This window comes from Sorex fumeus, unplaced genomic scaffold (genome assembly GCF_029834395.1).
Source record: "Sorex fumeus unplaced genomic scaffold, SorFum_2.1 ptg000039l, whole genome shotgun sequence".
NCBI lineage: Eukaryota > Metazoa > Chordata > Mammalia > Eulipotyphla > Soricidae > Sorex > Sorex fumeus.
The window spans coordinates 35,776,062-35,796,670 of record NW_026606096.1 but is presented as its reverse complement, the minus strand read 5'-3'; the positions used below and the strand labels follow the sequence as shown (position 1 = coordinate 35,796,670).

General features: G+C 40.6%; 1 protein-coding gene across 4 annotated transcripts in view; it reads right to left on the bottom strand.

The window, feature by feature from the left end:
* Positions 1-20,609, bottom strand: part of INPP4B (inositol polyphosphate-4-phosphatase type II B) — a 357,538-nt gene that overhangs the window by 138,738 nt on the left and 198,191 nt on the right. For all 4 annotated transcript variants that reach the window (XM_056118944.1, XM_056118943.1, XM_056118942.1 and 1 more), the window contains one exon: positions 18,595-18,703. In XM_056118944.1, the coding sequence (XP_055974919.1) occupies positions 18,595-18,703 (109 nt within the window). The remainder of the gene's footprint in view (positions 1-18,594; positions 18,704-20,609) is intronic.

Genomic DNA, 20,609 nt, shown 5'->3' with positions numbered 1-20,609 from the left:
TCACAGGTGAAAATCAAGTTTCAATGGCGACGGGGAGAGAGAAACAGTGCAGGGTAATCTTCTCTGTCTTTTCCGGTCCCCTCCGGAAGGAGGAGGCCTTGAACAAGTTCCGTGGACTGGACCAGACCCTCCTCCCCTTCTACTGGAGCCAACTCAACCCACACAATTTTTGCAGAGAAAATAACTCTCTCTGGGGCAGATGCTGAGGCAGGGTGGGCATCTGTGTGTAGCCCGGCACCTCTGAAAGCCTGGAGCGAGTGTTTCCCACACACCCAATGCAGGATCCCCAAGGGCAGCGGTTCCCGTCTCGTCCCTTCTCTCTGCAGTCTCCCTGTTGGCTTCCTGCTGCCATCTCCTCATCCTGGGAAGCTCCCAGGTGCTGAGCCCTTGCATGGCTGCAGTTCTGCAGACCCAGGGGGCTACCCTCTTTCCCCTCACAGAATTGAACTGTGCTTTTTCAGAGCATGATTCTGGTCCCCCCCTGCCCACCCACCTCCCACCTGCAAGCATTCCTCTGATACCAGCACCTTTCTTCTTTACCCAGCATGCACTCCTGCTCCTTCACTGGCACTTTCTTCCTAAATATCATCGACTCTCCTTTTGACCCTACATGTCTGCTTCTCTGCATATTCCTTTAAGCAACTCTTTGTCTTCCTTCTTCTCTTCCCTTTCTTCCCCCCTTCTCTCCTTTTCCTTCCTTGGTTCCCATCCTTCCTTCCATACTTTCCTCCTTCCCCCCTCTCTCTGCTCCTCTTTATCCCCCCCCCCCGTCCCTTTTCTCTCCTCCCTCCCTCCTTGTCTTTCTTCCTTCCTGGCTCTGTGTACAGGGTTGGCTCCCAGTGGTGTTCAGGTGACCATGAGGTGGTCATGAGCTACCAATCAAATTCAGGTGCTCAAACCACCGAAGTATCCCCTGGCCCAACAATAGTTATTCCTTATATTCACTAGTGCCATGAGCATCAAATTTTGTAGGCCTAGACTTTCTTGGCCCTGAGGACAGGCCCTGGTATTTATAAAAGAAAGTTGATTCCCTGAGAGTAAAACAAGTCTATTCCCATGAGTAAAACAAGCATACCAGGAAATCCTGAGGCAGGTAGGTTAGCAATGTCTGAGCCCCTGTAAACCTTCAATTATGCTACCCAAGGAACCTGATAAAAATTCCTTCTAGTTTCTTAATCTAAATGAAATCTCATGCTCTTTTGTACTCCATCTTTAATTCACCCCAAGTTGTGCTGGTTCCCTTTCATGACCCTCATTCATTGGTTTCCCCTCTCTGTGTGTCCCATAACTCCTCTCCTTCCTAAGTTTACTTTAGAAGCACCGTGTGTGAGAGAGGCATAATTCTCAGTTCCCAATTCAGTCTCTGTTGGAGCAGAGTTGAGTAGGTAGCAGCCATTTTTGTTCTTCTAATGATCTTTTAATGAGCATCTTACCTAGTAAGGCTGAAAGATTCATTTTCTACAATAAAAGTCAACATTGGTGTCCAGAATTAAATTGTATGGTATGGAAAAAAAATCACCACCCACAAAATAATTTTAAGTCAACATAAATTTCATCTATCCATTTAGTGCTTTACTCTTGAAACATGTCATATATTTTAACAGTTATAGCTTCTTAAATGGAAAATTATGAGCATAACTTAATTATAGAGAAAAAAAAATATAGTTAAACTCTTTTATAGTAGTCTGAAATTTAAACTGAATCCAAACACTAAAATCAACTATCAATCAGAAGAAAGATAAAATATTTGCTTGGTCAAAAAAAGATTTTATAGGATATAATAATAGAGTAATTATAAGAGTAGTGAAGTAAACTTAATTTCTTGGTAAATATTCCATTGATTAAATAATTAACTGCACTGTGCAGATGTTTATATATTAATAAAAATTGAGGGCCTCAGTTAACTAGGATCCACATACATATTCATACCTGTGTAGACATGCTATTTCTGGAAGTCATATTTTGCAGATAAAAAAGAAAATAAAGCACATAGAGAAATAATACTCCCTTTATAAACTCTAATTGTGAATCAAAATATAATAAAGCAAGGGTTTAAATACCTTTGAGTGTATATTTATGCTTCAAGCTTTTTTCTAGTCCCCTTTATTTTCAGACATTTTGTTGTTGATTACCAAATCCACTTGTGCAGTATAGACCTTTCTTCTAAAATCCACTAAAAACTAAAGGTCCCAGGACTAGAGTCATATTACAGTAGGAAGGGCATTTGCCTTGCATGTAGTCAACCTGCTTCTGTCCTTGGCATCCCATATGGTTCCGCAAGCCTATGAGGAGTGATCCCTGAGCACAGATTCTGGAGTAAACTGTGAGTACTTTGGGTGTGGCCCAAACACCCTGCTCATCTTGCCCCCCCCCCAAAAAAAATTAAACTAAACCCAAAAGGCTCCCGTGGAGCCCAAAAGATAGTCCTAGGAGTTAAGATACTTGTTTTTCACACAGCTGACCTGTGTTCAAGCCCCAGCATCACACATGGTCCCCTGAGCACTGCCAAGAATGATCCCTGAGTACGGAGCCAGGAGTAAGTCCTGAGCATTGTGGGGCTATTTCTGCCACACCCCCTCCCCCAAAGAAAGATTTTCTTGATGGTTTCTGTCCTTGACAAGGTACCACCCCGCTCCTATTTCTCAACAACCAGAATCTTTGATGCCTTCCCATGACGGCTTATTACACATCCACTAGATGTGTGATCTGGTTTCTTTTCTTAAATTTCATTCAAAAAAATTTTTTTTTCAGGAAATTGGCAGATTATTTCCCTTCAAAGCATGTGCGGAGTCAAACCACTAATCTCCACACTGAGTGCAACATCCCTGCTAGCTGCCACTCATCTTCTACCACCAGGATGGCTTCAACAGTCTGCAAAGGAGTTTCCCCACTAGCCCTTACTCTCGAACATCCAAGTCTTTATTTTTATTATTTATTTTTATTAGTGAGACATCATGAGGTACAGTTGCAGACTTACAAATTTTTGTGCTTGGGTTTCAGTTATACAATGATCAAGTACCCATCCCTCCACCAGTGCCCATTTCCCACCACCACGGATCCCAGTATCCCTCCCACCCCCCATCCCCCCTATCCCACCCTGACTCTGTGGCAGGGCATTCCCTTTGGTTCTCTCTCTCTTATCGGGTGTTGTGGTTTGCAAAAGCGTGGGTGACAATCATGTTTGGTCTATAGTCTACTTTCAGCATGCTTCTCCCATCCTGGGAGGATCCTCCCAACACCCTTTATTTGGTGTTCCCTTCTCTATCTGAGCTCCCTTTTCTGTTAGCATGTGTGGTTGGCCTCCAAGCCATGGAGTAAAATTCCTGGTACTAATCTCGGCCAGGTGTTAATCTTGGATGTTAGTCTATTTTGTTACTTTATGTTCCCCAGATGAATGCAATCTTTCTGTGTCTATCCCTTTCTTTCTGAGTCATTTCGCTTAACATGAACTTACAAGTGGTACTACATCAAACATCCAAGTCTTTAACTCACACTTCAGATTTGAAGGAGGCAGGCAGCAGGCAAGGAGAGAGGCAAAAAGTGTTCGCAACTTTCTTCAAAGCATCTCTTCCGGAGGGCCATGCCCCTGCCCTAAAGTCCAACTCCCTCTGCTTTATCCAGACCTTCCACCAACTCATTGCTCAACCAATTTGCCTGGGCTCTGCTTGTCCTTGCAAAGGACATTTACCTATTGGCTTTGATGAATTTCACTCTCCCTATTACAACCCCTATATTCTAAGCTGTAATTTCTTCATCATGAAAAAAAATTTTTTTTGCAATAGACTTCTTTTTTTCTTAGTCCTATGTTGGCCCCAGTAAAATAGTAATAGAGTCTTGAAAAAATTGAGGTGAGAGGCGAGGAAGAGGCAAGAAGTTAGAAAGGAAGGAAAGAAGAGGGGCGGGGGAAGGCCAGCCAGGAGAGATGCAGAGATGAAACCGCTTTGCTTCACTGAAAGAAAGAATCTTGAGAGAAAAAAATCTAAGCCCCTTGCCTTTTCCTCAATGCACATGCTACTTGCACAAAAAAGAAAAATGATCTCTTAAATCCACAGGGAGGGACAGACAGGCTCTTTGCTCTAACTGAGAAAAAAACCATGTGGATAATAAATGAAAATTTACACCTTAGTGCACTTGAATATACCCTTCTGGCTTCACAGGGTTTAACAATGTGCTTCATGAAATCATGGAAGAGAAAAACACCCTTCTCTGCTTTTTTTTCCCCTTACACCTTTTCCCTTTTTTTCCCTTCTCCTTTTCTAGAAGTATGGCTTAGAGAAAAGAACTATGGGAAAACAGTATTTGTTTTATTTTCCTTCTGTGGACATCACAAATGAGTTCAATGATTTGAGCTTAAAGGGATATTTATCCTTAAGCCTTACCTTTTTGTAAATAATGATTTTGTGGAGATTTTAGAATCAGAGCATTCAGAGCAAAGGTGAGGCTGCCAGTTAATATCTCTGTGACAAGAGATACTAATTAAGACAGAAAAAATAAAAATGAGACCCTCTCCCCCACCATCTTTACTTCAGCCTTGCTTGTCCTCAGAGCTTATTGGCTGTGGCCACAGTCTCACTTTTCACTCTGAAGCTTTTTATCTGAGATTTCTTTAACATTAAGGGCTCCTTTCCCTCATCTGTTTCTCAGTCTCACCCAATTATTTTTTCAAGTTATATAATAATATGGTGTATGAGCTTTTTAAAGTCCAATGTGCTTTCACTCCTTTTTCGTCTCCTATTTTCACTTATCCCTGAATTCACTTGCCCTGATTTTCTTTGCCAACTTCCAAGGGGTTGGTCTTTGTGCATTCTAGTTCTGTCTTTTTGAGTTCTGTTATTTTTAATGCTCACTGTTGTGTAAAGGTGACCTGGAGGAGTAACCAGATCAGGCCTCCTGATTCTCAAACGAGTCTCAAACCTTCTCATCTTCATCCTGGATCGTGATCCATTCAGGTGTAGAAAAGTCACAGTAGAGAATCAGAGCAGGTATAAGAAGACTCCGGTCCCAAATACGAGGTGACAGCATGAGTTCTCTGGACTGGGACTGGGTATGGGAGATCTTTGGGAAGTGATGAGAATACCCTAAAAGTGGATTGTGAAGATGACTGTGCAACCCAGCAGAGCCACTAGACAGCACTGAATTGCTCAGAGTAAACAGGTCCTTTTTTACAGTAGGCAAATTACACGGCAGAAGTGGAAAGAACGGGAATAGGGGGAAAGCGGGCGAGTGTTGGCTGATGGGTACAAAATTCCCTTTATACAAGCTATATAAATTCTAGAGATCTGCTGCACAGCCATTAATGCTGAACCACATTCTTTGAATTTGCTTCCTATGAGAGATTTTAAATGTTCTTACCACCATAAACCAAAAACAGGAAAGCAATGAAATAGTAACTGTAGGAATGATGGATATGTTAATTATCTTGATTATGCTGATTGTTTCACAATGTATACAGGTATTAATCATCAGATTATACATCTTAAAATACAACAAAAATTTGATTTGTCAACTCTGCCTCAATAAAGCTGGGGGAGGGGAAAGTCAATTTTCCTAGCATATATTATATTATTTGTGATTCTGGAGCAAGAGTTATTCATAACAGAGGGTCTATTTAGAAGCCATTTTATTCCCCTCTGAAAAGTATGATTGTGTTTTCATGGAAAGTCTTTAATAAAGTCAATAATTTATATTGCATAGTGCTGTAGAATGTACACTAGCAATACATCTATCTCCATCTCGGTCTTTCTCTTTTTCTCTCCCTTATTCATTCAAATACATTGGGTATATATTAACAATCTAGAATTATGTTAACTAGTTTTTAGAGATTTTTACATTTTAATCCTGGCAAAGTCTCTAGGACGCAAATGTTTTTCCATTCAACTCATTAAAAAAAAAAATTGAATCCTGAGTAGATTCAGTAACGTAGCCTAGATCTTACAGCTCATACAGTTGGTAGAACCAAGATTCAAATCCAGGAGTTCAGTATTGAGACAGTTCAAATATTTAGTCCTGCTTTAAATGCCTCTTTAGAAATGGTACTGATCCACCGCAAGTTTGGAAAAATTATAATAACTAACAATATAATTATAATAGCAACACTATCACAGGAAACATTTTATTTAGTAACATAATGGAAGGTATTTATTAGGGAAATAATATCACATATTATGAGATCATGACATTCTTTCTTATTAAAACAGCTCATTAAAGAACACCTAGGATTCTATCATATAGCATATATCAAAGAAAAAATGCAAATATCGTCTCATAGTGAACTTTCTTCAACAAATGTCTGATAACTATAGTTCCACCAATGCACTGGAAAGAGTAAAGAGCCAGAGGTAGGCAGTAAGAGGGACAGACAACGAGAGGATGTCATCATGTGGATTCTAAAGACAGAGCCAGGTCAGGGGAGAGGTAGAAGAAACCACCTTTGTTCTAGCTCTTTCATACCATCCCGTGCTCTCTATCTCGAATTTATATGTGGCAGCATCTTCCGGGGAGCCAGTTTCAGAGTTATCTATCACCAGTACTGTCAGGCTTTCCACCCTCTGCAGGCCAGACAATCATTTAAAAGCAACATGAAATTATATCATGTGGCGTACTAGGTTTCTAGGTAGTTTGGATGTGGCTTTTTCCCACGTTACCCTGTTTTTCATATTTGAAGTAAAAGAAGCGAAAATGTTTTATGAAGATGTTTCTCTTATTCTACAAGTAGAGAGCAAAGGAAAAGGAGAGAGAGAGAAAACACAAGCGTCCTAAAAGAAAATGAACTGTCTGTCTCTATCAGGACAGCCCCAAGGAAACTTATTATCCTTTTAAGTACTCATCCAGATGGATATTTCCTGTGTACATCCAATTTTATTCACTCTTTTAGGTGTGGCATTTTACACACATCTCTAGATGGATATTTCCACAGCGGGTAGGGCGTTTGCCTTGCACGCAGCCAACATGGCCGACCCGAGTTCGATTCCTCCGCCCCTCTCGGAGAGCCCGGCAAGCTACCGAGAGTATTCGATATGCCAGACACAGTAACAACAAAGTCTCCAATGGAGACGTTACTGGGCCCGCTCGAACCTCCAACTTTATTTATTCTTTTAGGCGTGGCATTTTATACATATTTCTGCACCCCTCCCAATTCACATACAACCCATATGCTATGCCTTCATGATTTGCTTCTATAGGATCGTCTTATTAACTTACTTAAATTTAATTATTTTATTGTTCTAAACAGAATACTTGAAAATATTTGAACAACTAATTTTTTTCTTTCTATTGTGACTATATAGCTACAATAACAGTTTTCTGGTGTATTCCTTGGAGTGGGGCTATAGATGGAGAAGGAATAGGGCTGCCGTTCTAGAAATTTTTACCGTCTACTAGCAAAAGAAGTTTAAAGCAGATTAAGATGGAAACTTCTCCATGTGGAAAGAAGCCCATCTACTCATGTGTTTTCCAGTAGTACAGATAAAGCAATCTATTTTTAAAATTGCATTCTCCTAAAGGTCTTGAAGGAGTAGAAGAGAACAACAGATTTCACTTTCTATCTAGTAGGTCGTGGCGGGCAGAAAAAGCAGTTCCTAGAAGGCTGCCCAGAGCCGAAGCTGTTCATTATATTGTCAGCAAATTCAGAGAAACGTGCTTTGAGTTGAACATCTTGGGACGGCCCGAGAGGGCCAACACCCGTGTCTGGCCTCATTCGACCTCTTCAACTCTCTCTGCCTGTCTTTGGCTTTAGGATCCGTCCCACCCTTGAACCTCCTTTCAATTATCATTAAATTAAAGGAATCAGTGATCCCTCAAACTTCCTGTTATTTCTAGAATGTAGATAGGTTTTAGTGGAAACAAAACACAGATTCCAAGAATGATTTTCTTGTTTCCTAAAACTTCTTTACGTATCACAAGCAGATGATTGACCTTTTGGCTTTGGCAACAGGAACAAAGGGCTTCTTTCCTGTTTCCGCTTTCCCAGTGCCCTTGGCCTTTGCCCTGTTATGCAAACCAGGAGCCACCAAGGCCTTGGACTCTGCGCCTTCCTCAAGTGCTCTTCCTGTTGAATTTCCTGTAAGTTGCTTGGAAATCATCTTGCCCTTATGGGGTCAGAGACACAGTTTAAGGGGGTTAGGGTGCATATCTTGCATGGAACTGACCGCAGTCAGATTCTCAGCATGACAAGCAGCAGCTCTGGACAGTCACCAGGGCACCCTAGGGACTCCCCAGCATGACTGGGATGGAGCAGCATGGCCATCCCAGGCTGCGGGCCCTTGCATTTGACCCCTTGCTCACTTGGATGAAAATTGCTGGGAGAGGACCCCAGGTCGCTGAGCACCTTGAGAAAATCTTTTCGACTATAAAGTCAGTCACCCATTTTCTCTCTCCACCCCAGTCACCAATGAACCTTACGAATATTCATCCTTCTTCAGTTCTTCCCATAGGAGCACCCAAAATGCAAATCCCATCAGGATCCTTCTCAGAAAAACACCCTGTCAAGGAGTCCCACAGCCTTTGGGGAATGCTACAGAATGTGTACCTTAAGCCACTGCCCTTCAGAGCTGACCTCTGCACCCTACCGGACTTCTCCCTCTCTCCCATCCTGAGTCCCTCCCTTCCCCCATCTCTGACATGTTCTGGGAGCTTGCACCAGTGTGCTGGGAATGACCCCACTGTATCCCAGAGCATGGTGCAAAACCCAGCAGAAGCCTTTGACGCCTTATATTTCCTACTCCTGATAAACACACAAACTTCAAATCATTTCCAAGCCTCCTACATGGCTCTGCACTCACTCACTCACTCACTCACTCACTCACTCACTCACTCACTCACTATCTCTACCGACCCACTCTACCTACCTCTACCTCATGAGAGGCAGAGGGTGATGAATGACATTCCACTGGATGAGGATTTGCAACACACTATTTTTCTCCTAGTGCACAGGCCAGAGTACACCGGTGATTTTTCCATGAAATATTTCATATGCACACTCACAGGGCCAGCATTTTTAAAGTGACACTTTACCTAGCATCCTGCAAAGAAGGACACTCTAGATGGGGCTTTCAAAGCTCTGGGAAGTATGTTACTTTTTAATTCTCATTTTCTGGCCATTTATTTGGTTTTGCTTGGAGTAAAATATGGATTCGTAAGTTCTGAGGAAGGAGAAAGAGAAAGAGAGGGAGGGAGAGATATGGGAGGTAGGGAGGGAGAGGGAGAAAGAGCGAGCGAGAGAGAAAGAGATATGCTTAAGAGATAGTGCAAGCTTCTTCAGAGAGCAGAGTGCACCCCAGTACACATCCCAGAATTAAAGTCTGAAAGTGCAAAGGTACATGTCTCAAAAGGGGAGATATGGGTGACAATGTACTCAGGCACCACATGTGTGTCTGGCAATTTATTGCAAACAACTTTATTTTCTATTATTTGATGACTTTAAGATGATAAATATTAAATGCATAAGCTTAAAAAATATGCCACAAATCACTTTACCCTTGGGTATGAAAGCTCTTCCTTGAATTGAATACATGCTAGTTGAGACCACAAAATTATGTCATGGTTTAAAATAATTATTTTAGTTCTCACTGAAGTCGAAATGCAATCCCTGGTTTATAGGAAGGAAGATCTAAAATCATATTTATCTTTTCGTACCTCACTTTCCTCACACTATAAAGAAAAAAAATCTTCCTATAACTTGCTGATAATTTTAAATATTTTATCTTGTAAGATTTAATCTTCCTCTTGATTAAGTTTTTACTTTGAGATGAGCCCAGAATACATATTTTAATATTTAAGTGAAAGGAAAGCGTTCTAAAGTCTGCTACTTATCTTTCTGAGCAACAGTGGTGATATACTTGTCTTTTTTCAAGAGACCTTAAGTGTTTAAGGGCTCTTTGGCACCATCTCCTGATTTCAGGAGAAACCAACTACCTCTACGAACAAAATGGGAGGCTCAAGAGTGGAAGGACACAGGTTTTCTGAAGCACCACAATTATGATTCATTAGGGTTTTATTCTTTTTTTCAGACACTCTTCACCAAATTTATTATCACCATAAATTCTCTGATCATTTATAAGACTTATTTGCATTCACGATTAAACACACCATTCCCTTCTTTTAAAGGGAAGATAGAATTTTTAAGACTTGCCCTGAACCGTTCAACTCTGCAATCTGTTCTTTATGGTCTGGGCTTTAGATCATCTTTGGCTTTTCAAGCTCTTTGGGTAGGCAGTTGGAGGATGATCTCCCCACCCATAAAACCACTCTTGCATTACTATCAACAGTTTAGAACTTAAGTTGGTTATCTGACCAAACGTGACACCTCTCCTTTCAGAAGACATGACATGAAGGCATATATTCTCTTCTGAGGAGAAGTGGGTCCCAATATCTGAATGCCTGACAAATGGCCATTTCAACTCCCTAGGCCATTTTTTTTTCACAACGCCCCTGTTTCCATTCTCAGAAATAGTCCCCGTGACTCTAGAACCTGGCTCAGTCACAGAAATCTCCTCAGGCATTTGCTCTCCCTCTCTCCTAGCACAGGCAACCCTTCCTCTTCTTTCACTCCCTCACATAATTTTATGTGAATGTCTGGAGACACCAGAAAGACATGAGTCGTGATGGCCTGGAGATGTGTGTGGGCGAGAGGATGAAAGCAGGTTTGGGAGTCTCTTGTCTCTGGAAACGTTTAGTGTTTGGAAGAGATGGTGTTGCATCAGAGATGACATGGTTAAAAGATGCAGGACCATACTGATTAGCCCTGTGTATTGTGAGTTTTCTCCTCCAAGCAAGAGGTTGCTGAAGAATGAAACCAAAAGTCTTTCAGAAATAGCATGCTAACCACCGTGAGGAAGACAGGTGATGTCAGATCTGGAAAGAAGGGTGATGAAAAGATTTTTTTCAATAAGAAATTTAAGCAATAGTGTTTGTCAGGGCTGGAGTTATCCTAACCTAGATTTGTTAAGTTGAATGGCATCCGGAGTGCAAGAGAGAAAAATACAGACTGTTAACATGCTTGCCTTGCACACAGCTGACCCAGGTTCGAACCCTGTCACAACATCTGGAAGCGTCTGCTGGGAGTGATCCCTGAATGCAGAGACAAGAGTGAGCCCTAAGCACTGCTGGGTGTGACCCAAAACAAAACAAAACAACAAAAAAGACTGTCTGGCATCCTGAAAAAAGAGAATATAGAATTGATGTAGAAGAGTATATAGAATTGATTGGTTTCATTTTCACAAGTTGAAACAAGGGAAGACAAAGCAGTTGAGAATTTCTAGTTTCTCCACTGAATGTCTGAGTGGATGGTGGCATCTTTTATTAAGAAAAGGAATTCCCAGGTGAATTTATAGTTGAGGAGGTAATGATCTAAAAGATGATTTAAAATACTTATTTTATAGTATCTGAATGATACCCTCAAGATACCACAATATACTAGATGACTGTAAATACATGGCTGGAACTCAAAGTTATCTCTAGTGGCTCAGCCAGGAGTCCAAAGCCCAGTGCTCATTAAGTCGATATTTACACATATTATGCACACTGCTATGGCTTCCTAGACGGAAAATAAGTTTATGTTTTAACTGCCTCTTAAGAAATGCCACCTGTAGGCATTCACCAAGAAGAAGCACCCACCAATTTCCAGAGATGGAATGAAGGGTCTGCTTTTTCAAACAGAAGTGACTATAACCAAAGATCAGAAACTATTTACATAATCATAAAGAGAGAACTGGGTAAGAGTCTCAGGGAATGCTCAGGCTCAGGACATGGAGGGGTTTTCAGGTAGCTATGAGTTCACACACTCCACGCCTGCACTGACCCACATGCCGAATGCAATCAGTGTGTGAGCAGGAGGTGTGCGAGCACCAACGACAAAGGGAAGGAAAGGGGACAAGGCATTAGGGAACTCTGCTGTATTAAACCAGTAAAATAATCACTTTTAGGGAAGAAATGGATCTCTATGTGAAGTCGTGAGAGCACTTTTGAGTGCCAATATGCTTTTTTTACATATTCTACATGAACAATAGCTAAAGTGTATTGAACCTTTGTTATATGTGTACGAGGGGTGAGAGAAATGTCGGGGGCATATAAAGTCACCAATTCTGTACAGCAGCCCTATGAAATGGAATCGTTTCTGCTTTAAATAAGTAAATTAAGGTTTCGAGAGGTGAAATAACTTGATGAATGTCACAAAGCTTTTAAGTATCCAGGCCAGTATGCAAATGCATGTGGGAGCAGAGTCCAGGACTGTCCCTGAGGTGGGTGTGTGCCTTGCCCCAGAACGGAGGCCTGCAAAAACAGCTGGGCTGGAGCCAAGCCGGGACATTGCTGCATTCCCATGACCCAAGTTCATGGGTTAAGAAGCATCGGGGCTTAAAAGACAAATTGTGGGACGTCTAGCAGAAATTGCACAGCAGATGCACTGAGCTGTTCAGCTACGATTCTCCTGGGAAGGGAGAAAGGAAGAGGCAGGTTCTTCACTTTATAAGTTTATTCTTTGAATTGGTATGCTACAAGCAAACTCTATGCTTATATGGATTAAAAGAGAACGAGGAGGAAGAAAAACCACATCACGAATGTCTTTAGGATGATCTACACTGCAGCGAGACTCCTTTCATGGGCTTCAACCATTTGGTTCCGTGTTTAGCAAAACTCATGCTTTTGCTTGTACTGTGGGTCCGAGTCTCAACATGGCTATTAAGGTAAAAGCACTTTATGCTCTTCCTCTGCAAGCTGTGGACTTACAAGAAATAAAACCTATTAGTCTGGAAGATTTGATGTCGTGTGCTGGAAGTGTCTGCAGGGCACTGCATGTGGAGAAATCAGCACATAATTTCAGTAAAGTTCTCCTTGTAGTTGCCCAAATATGAACCAGTGCTAAGAACTCGCAGTGGTGACAGAGGAAAGGACTCACAGGAAGAAAATATACTTGGTAGGAATCAAATTGTAATCAACAAAAAATACTGAGTTGCTATCTTCCTGAAAAATCACTTATTGTCACCCCTGGACACAGTCCAAAGTTTTTTAAAATAATGTCTATGACTTCTGTCCACACTTGTAGTTATAAGGTATGTGTGATTTCACTATACTTTCCTGGGACAGGAGGAGATGTGATGTGTTTCTATGAAAGGAAAAATGGCATTTGAAAGTGGACAGGACAAAAATATTATGAGTTTTAAGATTGATAGTTTTAAATGGCTGTTTTGGTGTAATGGGCATAACTTCCAAAGAATCATAAATAATTATAGTTTTTTTAATGAAGAGCAATCCATTTATTATCACCATCATCATTATTATGATATTATTAGTGTATGTGTGTAAGAGAGAGAGGCTGGAAGAAGCTGGAATTCTGATGGCTTTGCTTTGCTATCTCAGCTTCACACAACTACAACTACATTTTTTGGTTGTTTTAAGACCACACTTTGTAGTACTCTAGGCTTACTCCTGCCTCTGTGTTCAGGGAACTCTCCTGGTTGAAACTACAGCATCCTATGGGATTCTGGGGGTCAAACCTAAATTTACTGCTTTTTGAGTCACACCCAGCATTTCACAGGGGTTACTCCTAGCTCATGTACTCAGGAATTACTCCTGGCAGTGCTTGGGGGTACAATATGGAATGCTGGGAATCGAACCCAAGGCAAATGCCTTACCCACTATGCTATCACTCTAGCCCCGAGGCAAGCATGTATTGAAGGCGAAGAAAATAACACATTAGGATGACTGTCATGTTTTCCTTAAGTCCTAAGGTTCCTGAACAGTTTTCCGTTTCCCATCTTTTAATGCTTTCTAATAACGGACCTATATATTTTGTCTAGAAATGTGTGTGGGATTAGTGGGAAGAATAAAATTGATTAAGTTTACTCCATCTTGCCTGGAACTAGAACTGGAAAGCTCCCTACCTGCTGTACTGTCTCCCCGGCACCTACAAGAACTCAATTTTTAATGACATTTTATTCTTTCCAGATGAAGTGGTGATTAGAAGGGATCCAAAGACAGGAGTACACATTGGTGAGTAGATGGCAGATCAGTGTATGCCAGAGAATTTCCTTTGCTGATGTGGAGGCCTCAGACAGAATGGAGACTGAAGGAATGTCTATTTGTATTTCTTCTCAAATTAATAAGAAAAATACAGTACAGGGAAAGGAGCTTGCATTACATGCAGTCAACCAGGACTCAATCCATGGCATCCCATGTGGTTCCCTGAGACCCGTGGGGAGAAATTCCTGAATGCAGATCCAGGAGTAACTCCTGAGCATTGCCAGGTATGGCCCAAAGCTAAACAAAACAAGACAAAACAAAACAACAACAACAACAAAACGTGGGGGAGATTTTCTGAGAATGTACAATAAGCACAACCATTGATCCCACACAATGTGAGATTTTTTTTTTTACATATTCTTTCATGATTCAAAGGAAAAAAATCTATTATGGAAGCACAGGAACAGTATAAAGTAAATGTGACCTAGTGAGATTCTCAGGGAATAAAAAAATAAAATATTTTAAGGATGGCTGGGTAAGGCATTCGCCTTGCATGTGGCTGGCCCTGGTTTGATGTCCAGCACCACATATGGTCTCCTGAGCATCACCAAGAGTGATCCTTGAGTAAGCCATGAACACTTCCAGGTGTGGCCCCAATAAATAAAAAGATTGACTATTATAAGGGAGATACAAGCCTACTGAAGAACTCAGGAAGACTCAATGGAGATAGTGAATGAACCACCTGGAGAATTCTGAATCATATATTTGAATGAAAAGCAGTGGGAAGATGAAACAGATTAATTTCTTGCAAAAGAATAGACAGTCAGGAAAAGGGACTAGTGGAAAGGGAGAAGCTCATTGCAGGAAGAATTTAAATGACTGTTGTACAGTGCAGGATCATGACATAACTTTTCCATGGCTGTGCTCTTAATTTATAATTAAATATTATGGTGTTTTGGCCTGGCCCATTTTGATGCCAGGGTAGCTCACAGCTTGCCCTGGGTCCATTCAGTCCCTTGTCAGGACCCTGCTTTTGGGGTGCTAGGAAGTAAGGGCAACTGAGGCTTAAGTCGAGAAAACAGATGCCCAGGAGTGAATATTATTCAAAGTCAGTTAACTCCTAAGTTGCAAAAGCATAGCATTAACTGTCTTCCTTGTCTATACAAAAAGGACATTGCTCTGAGTTAACTATACAAAGGACATAAGGAAAAGAGAAAAGCAATATTTACACGTTAATAGAGTCTGATTAGGAGATCAAGGTGATTAATTGGTTGGGGAAGCAGAGCACAAAGAAAGAGGTTACAGAGAAAAGCAGAGGGATGGGAGTACCTCAGGAGCACTGTGAGGGGTGCAACCCAATAAACCTAATCTCCCCATGGCAAGGCAGAAAGGACAAACCAGTTATCCTACAACTTTTATGACACAACTATGGGAGAAGGAAGTGATGGAAATAAAAATCAGTGGGGTGAGATTAATAAGGCATTCTGTGCCCACATGGATGGGCATGAACCCCTTGCTCTGAGAGGGGGAATGATGTGCTCAGGTACTTGTGCTGGACCCGCATGTAGCTGACAGTGGTTCAGCCCCTGACACCCATATGATCTCCCAAGGAGTCTCATCAGGAGCAATTATAGAGCATAGAATAGGAGCAAAACCTGAACAACACGATTTGAGACCCCAAATAAACCAAAACTGGAAATACAAAATCACTGTCACGTCACTGTCCCCCCCCCCCCCCCATTGTTTATCGATTTGCTCAAGTGGGCCTGGTAACATCTTCTTTTTGAGACTTGTTGTTACTGTGTTTGGCATATTGAATATATCACGGGGAGCTTGCCAGGCTTTGCCATGTGGGCGGGATATTCTTGGTAGTTGCCGGGTTCTCCGAGAGGGGCACAGAAATTGCACCCAGGTCAGCCGCATTTGCCTTGCATGCGAAGGAGGTAGACGTTCATGAGATCACAGGCTGACTTTGCTGAGCACAGAAACTCTGGAGAGTTTTTGTGATATTTCATATCCTTTCCCAATTTATGATTCTCTATTTTAATAATCCAATCAACTACTTTGGCTGGACCTATAGCACAGTAGGTAGGGCGTTTGCCTTGCACGTGGCCAAACTGGGTTCAATTCCTCCACCCCTCTCAGGGAGCCCGGTAAGCTACCGAGAGTATCCCACCCGCATGGCAAAGCCTGGCAAGCTCCCCGTGAGGTATTTGATATGCCAAACACAGTAACAACAAGTCTCACAATGGATATGTTACTGGTACCTGCTCGAGAAATACAAAATCAAAAAATATAAATTACCAGTTAATCTCCTAAATTTCTCCACTAAATATGACTTTCTCCACTTTCAATTGTAAAGGCTTAAGTTACTTATTTCCAATAGTAGACTTACATCACCATTATTGTTTTTGGCTGACAAACAGAGTATTTATTACTGAATGCCAGGCAGAAAAATAACTTGCATCATGTGCTATGATTTTACTCATGAAGTCTTTGCATAAGTTTGATATTATATGATGAACAGGCTGATCCCATACTTGTTTTACTGCCCTAGAAAGCCACATTTATTCATAATGTCACCCTATTGAGCATTTAAAAAAATCTATATCAAGTTATTTAAATTAAAAAAAATTCAGTTGTATTTAATCAATAGCGAAGCAAGGAAACACCTGAAGCAATCTAGTTTATATTTATATACTTTTTTTTTAAATTTGAAAATTTGAAATGTTTTTGAAATTCTAGAGCTATGTGTATATAGATATGTGTGTATTTATATACATAGACATTCTGGTGAATAGCAAATAGTAAAGCTTGCAGGTATCATTAAAGTACTTAAACTCTGGCTATTGTTCAGTGTGTAACCACACAAGTCAACATTTATCTTTACAAAAAGAGGTATATTAATAAAAATCATAATCATACAGCTAGTTCTATGTTTCACATACTAATGCTTATTCTATGCAACTAGCTTTTATAAATTCTGTAGATTTCAGTCTAACTGACCTGTGCAGTTTATTTTCTTGCAAATAAAATAGTCGTTTCTCAAAGCAGAGACTTCTAAATCCAGACAAGATGGAGTAAACATGATCGATTATACTCTTCCCTCTAGTGACACACACATTTCTAGACAAAATATACAAGTAATTTAGTAGCAAACACTAAAAAGTGGGGAAAGGAGACTGGCCAGGAGCCTCGGGACTTACAGAACACATGGCAGTGAGCCCAGTGGGTTATTTCCTTGCCTTCGATATATCCCTACTTGGGAGCTCAAGGAACCCTTCACGCACCTGAAAAGGATATGCACGAAAAAGTGGAAGAACTAGGGAAAAGGTAGCTAACCAGGTAAAAAAAAAAAAAAAACTATTGGCCACGCCTTCCTCTGGGCTCAGCTCTATAAGTCCATAACCTTAGTATATAGAATGAGTGGCTATTGTGCAGAGACCAGGGAGAGACCTCTAACTTCCACTCCCTGTCACCTCTCAAGGTGACAGAAATGCTTATGGACTAGTATGTCATTTTCCTGGTTATAGCATCTTTCTGATTCTTTCTGAACACCTGAACACATATGAACAAATTTGTTAGCACATTTATCTATGTTATATTTGGTATGAAAGCTTCGCTAGGGAGTACTTTAAAATATCTAAAAATCACACACGGGCATTTCTTACACTATGAATAACAATAATAAAATCTGGGGGCTTTACCATGCCTTTTATCTAAGGATTATAAGTGACATATAATTTTTAAAAATTAACATTTTGAATATGAGACTGACACCCAAGGACAGTAGACACAAGGGCCAGGAATGTTGTCCCATAGTTGGAAGTCTCATGAGCTGGGGGGAAAGGTGGTTGGGATAGAGAAGGGATCACTAAGACAATGATGGTTGGAGGAATTGTTCGAGATGGGAGATGAAAGTAGTTAAAGTACCAAACTTTATGGTGCTGAAAGTAGATAAAGGACCAAACGTAATGGACTCTCAGTATCTATATAGCAAACCATAATGCCCAAAAGTAGATAGAGAGTATGGGGGAAATCATCTGCCATAGAGGCAGAGGGAGGTTATACTGGGAACACTGGTGATGGAGATGCACTGGTGGAGGGATGGGTACTTGATCACTGTATGACTGAAACTCAAATATGAAAGCTTTGTAACTGTATCTCACAGTAATTCAATTTAAAAAAATGATTTTTTTAAATTTAAAATGGCACAAATAAATGAGAGCAGCCTCAGACTTCAGTGGACATTTTTCTTAGGGTCAGAGTCATAAACGAGTTCGAACTTGTGCTGTTCATGGAGTATCTTTCCCTTCACTGTCAAATGAGACCAAGTTTTCAGCTAAACGTCTGTCTAAATGCCATTCCATTGAGTGAGTTACCATCTATTTCTCAGAGGCACGGCTGCCATAAACCATCAGCATCGCATCCCACTATAAGCAACACACTCAGCTTACTTCCTCTCTTCCAATTTAATTTCCGCTCAGGCACTTTTGGTGTGTTCCACAACCTACAGTTTCGGAATGGTATTCCAGATGCCAGGGTTCACTTCTTACCATGCAGCTTTTTCTCGAGCACCTTGGATACAAACTTCCCTTAAAAAAAATAATGGCATGAGTGGCCTCTGCCATCACTTACTTTCTTCTTTCGGTTTCAAATCTGTGGAGAAGCTTCCGAAGACCCCCATTCTTAAATCCCTGAACATGGGCAGCTGGCGCGCCCACGGTGATCACGTCGTAGAGAGCATCTGGAACAGGGATGGACAAGGAGAGAACGTTTGCTAACGCCGACTTCCAGCATGCTGTTTTGCACTGAAGCGTGCACATGGTGAGAAGTTTGAGAAATTATTCTTTATAATTTTGTAAGAATCACCACGAACTCGCCTCTCAAGGGGGCAAGAGGAACTAATCAATCTTTCTAAAAGCCACCTGTGCACCTAAACAAGTTATAATATTTCTGTGATTTATGACTACATCTTAATTATAAACTACTGTGTAGAACAGTATGTTCTCCTATTCTTCTCGATACTTACTGAAATAACATGTTAATTGGTCTTTTGTGTATTTTACTTTATTGAGTTTTGCATCATTTAATTTGCAATCATATCAGAACTCAACAATAATGAACAATCTTTCAACCAAAATTTACGGAGAAAAGAGCCAAATTGTTCATGCATTTTGGCTCAAGGGCAAAATTGTACTAGTGCATTAAAAAAATCTATACCAACTAGTTTCCTGTCTGCGTATGCTAAATCTTATACAATTTGCAATGCATACTTTGAAATTTTTTTAGGTAACACAGAAATAATACACAAGATGTCTCAATGTATTTCCCAGAAAGATATTTTTTAAATAAAAATCCATACATTTAAATTTAGATTCAATCCTTTGATCTAGAAAGCCATAAAATTTGATATATATTAAGTTTATAGCTTTAAAACATGCCATCTATTTTGCATTCTAATGAAAAGTATTCCCACAAGATGGAAGCAAAGTGAATGCCTTCTTGTAAAACTACATTTTCGTTGAGGAACCTAATTTCATAGTAGATCCTTTTCAAATTGATTTTGGTATTGACACATTGGTTGTTTCTCAGATACCCATTTACACAGAAAACATAAATTATTTTTTAAGCTTCAGGTAAACACCATAACTTTTTCTTAGTGGCTCAGTCCAAGAAAATTGGAATGTTTTTTTCTTAATATCTTCAAATGAAAGTTTACAGGGGTGCTCAGAGCCTTCAAGGTCACAAAACAAGAACAACAACAAACAGATCCCAAGACAAACCAACCCAATGATAGAATGTAAATAATCTCTGAAGAGGTAATATCCTGCCCTTTAAAAGTGGGGGAAAAAACTTATTCACTGTTGGTGGGAATATTCAGACTCTAGAGAATAGTTCGGAGAATTCTCAAGAATGTAGGAGTCCAGCTTCCATATGACTCAGCAATTCTATTCTCTGGCATCTACCCAAGAGCATGAAAGCAAATTGAAAAGATCTTTTGTTTACCTAGCTTTACACAGTGCTAAGAACAATAGACAGACTATGGAAACCACAGAATATTCAAAGAAAGATGAATGGATTAAGAAGTTGTGGTCTATATACACTCTGGAATTCTATGAAGCTAGCCAATGAAAGCTTGCAGTTTTCTGTAACTGAGCTAGAACTGAAGGGCATCATGGTAAGTGAAATAAGTTTGAGGGAGAATTTCAAATACTGAATAATATCAAATAGTCTCACTAATGAGAGCCCCAACATGGGGACAGTCCCCTGGGTAAAACAAGTTTGGATTGATTTATGGTGGCTATGAAGGTATAGTCGGGAAGGAAATGTCCTGGAAGGGCGTAACAGGAAGTTAGTGTACCTTCAAAGCTACACGTTAAAGATACTTGCTGACTCTTTATCACTGGAATGCATAGCTAGGTAAATATCCCAACCTTTGTTATTACTAATTATGTTAACTCAGGGATGGAGCAGATAGCACAGCCTGGAGGGCATTTGCCTTGCTTGGGGCTGACAGGGTTCTGTTCCCAGCATCCCATATGATCCCCAAGCACCACCAGGAGTAATTCCTATGTGCAGAGCCAGGATAACCCCTGAGCATCACTGGGTGTGATCCAAAAAGCAAAAAAAAAAAAAAAAAGTTAACTCAT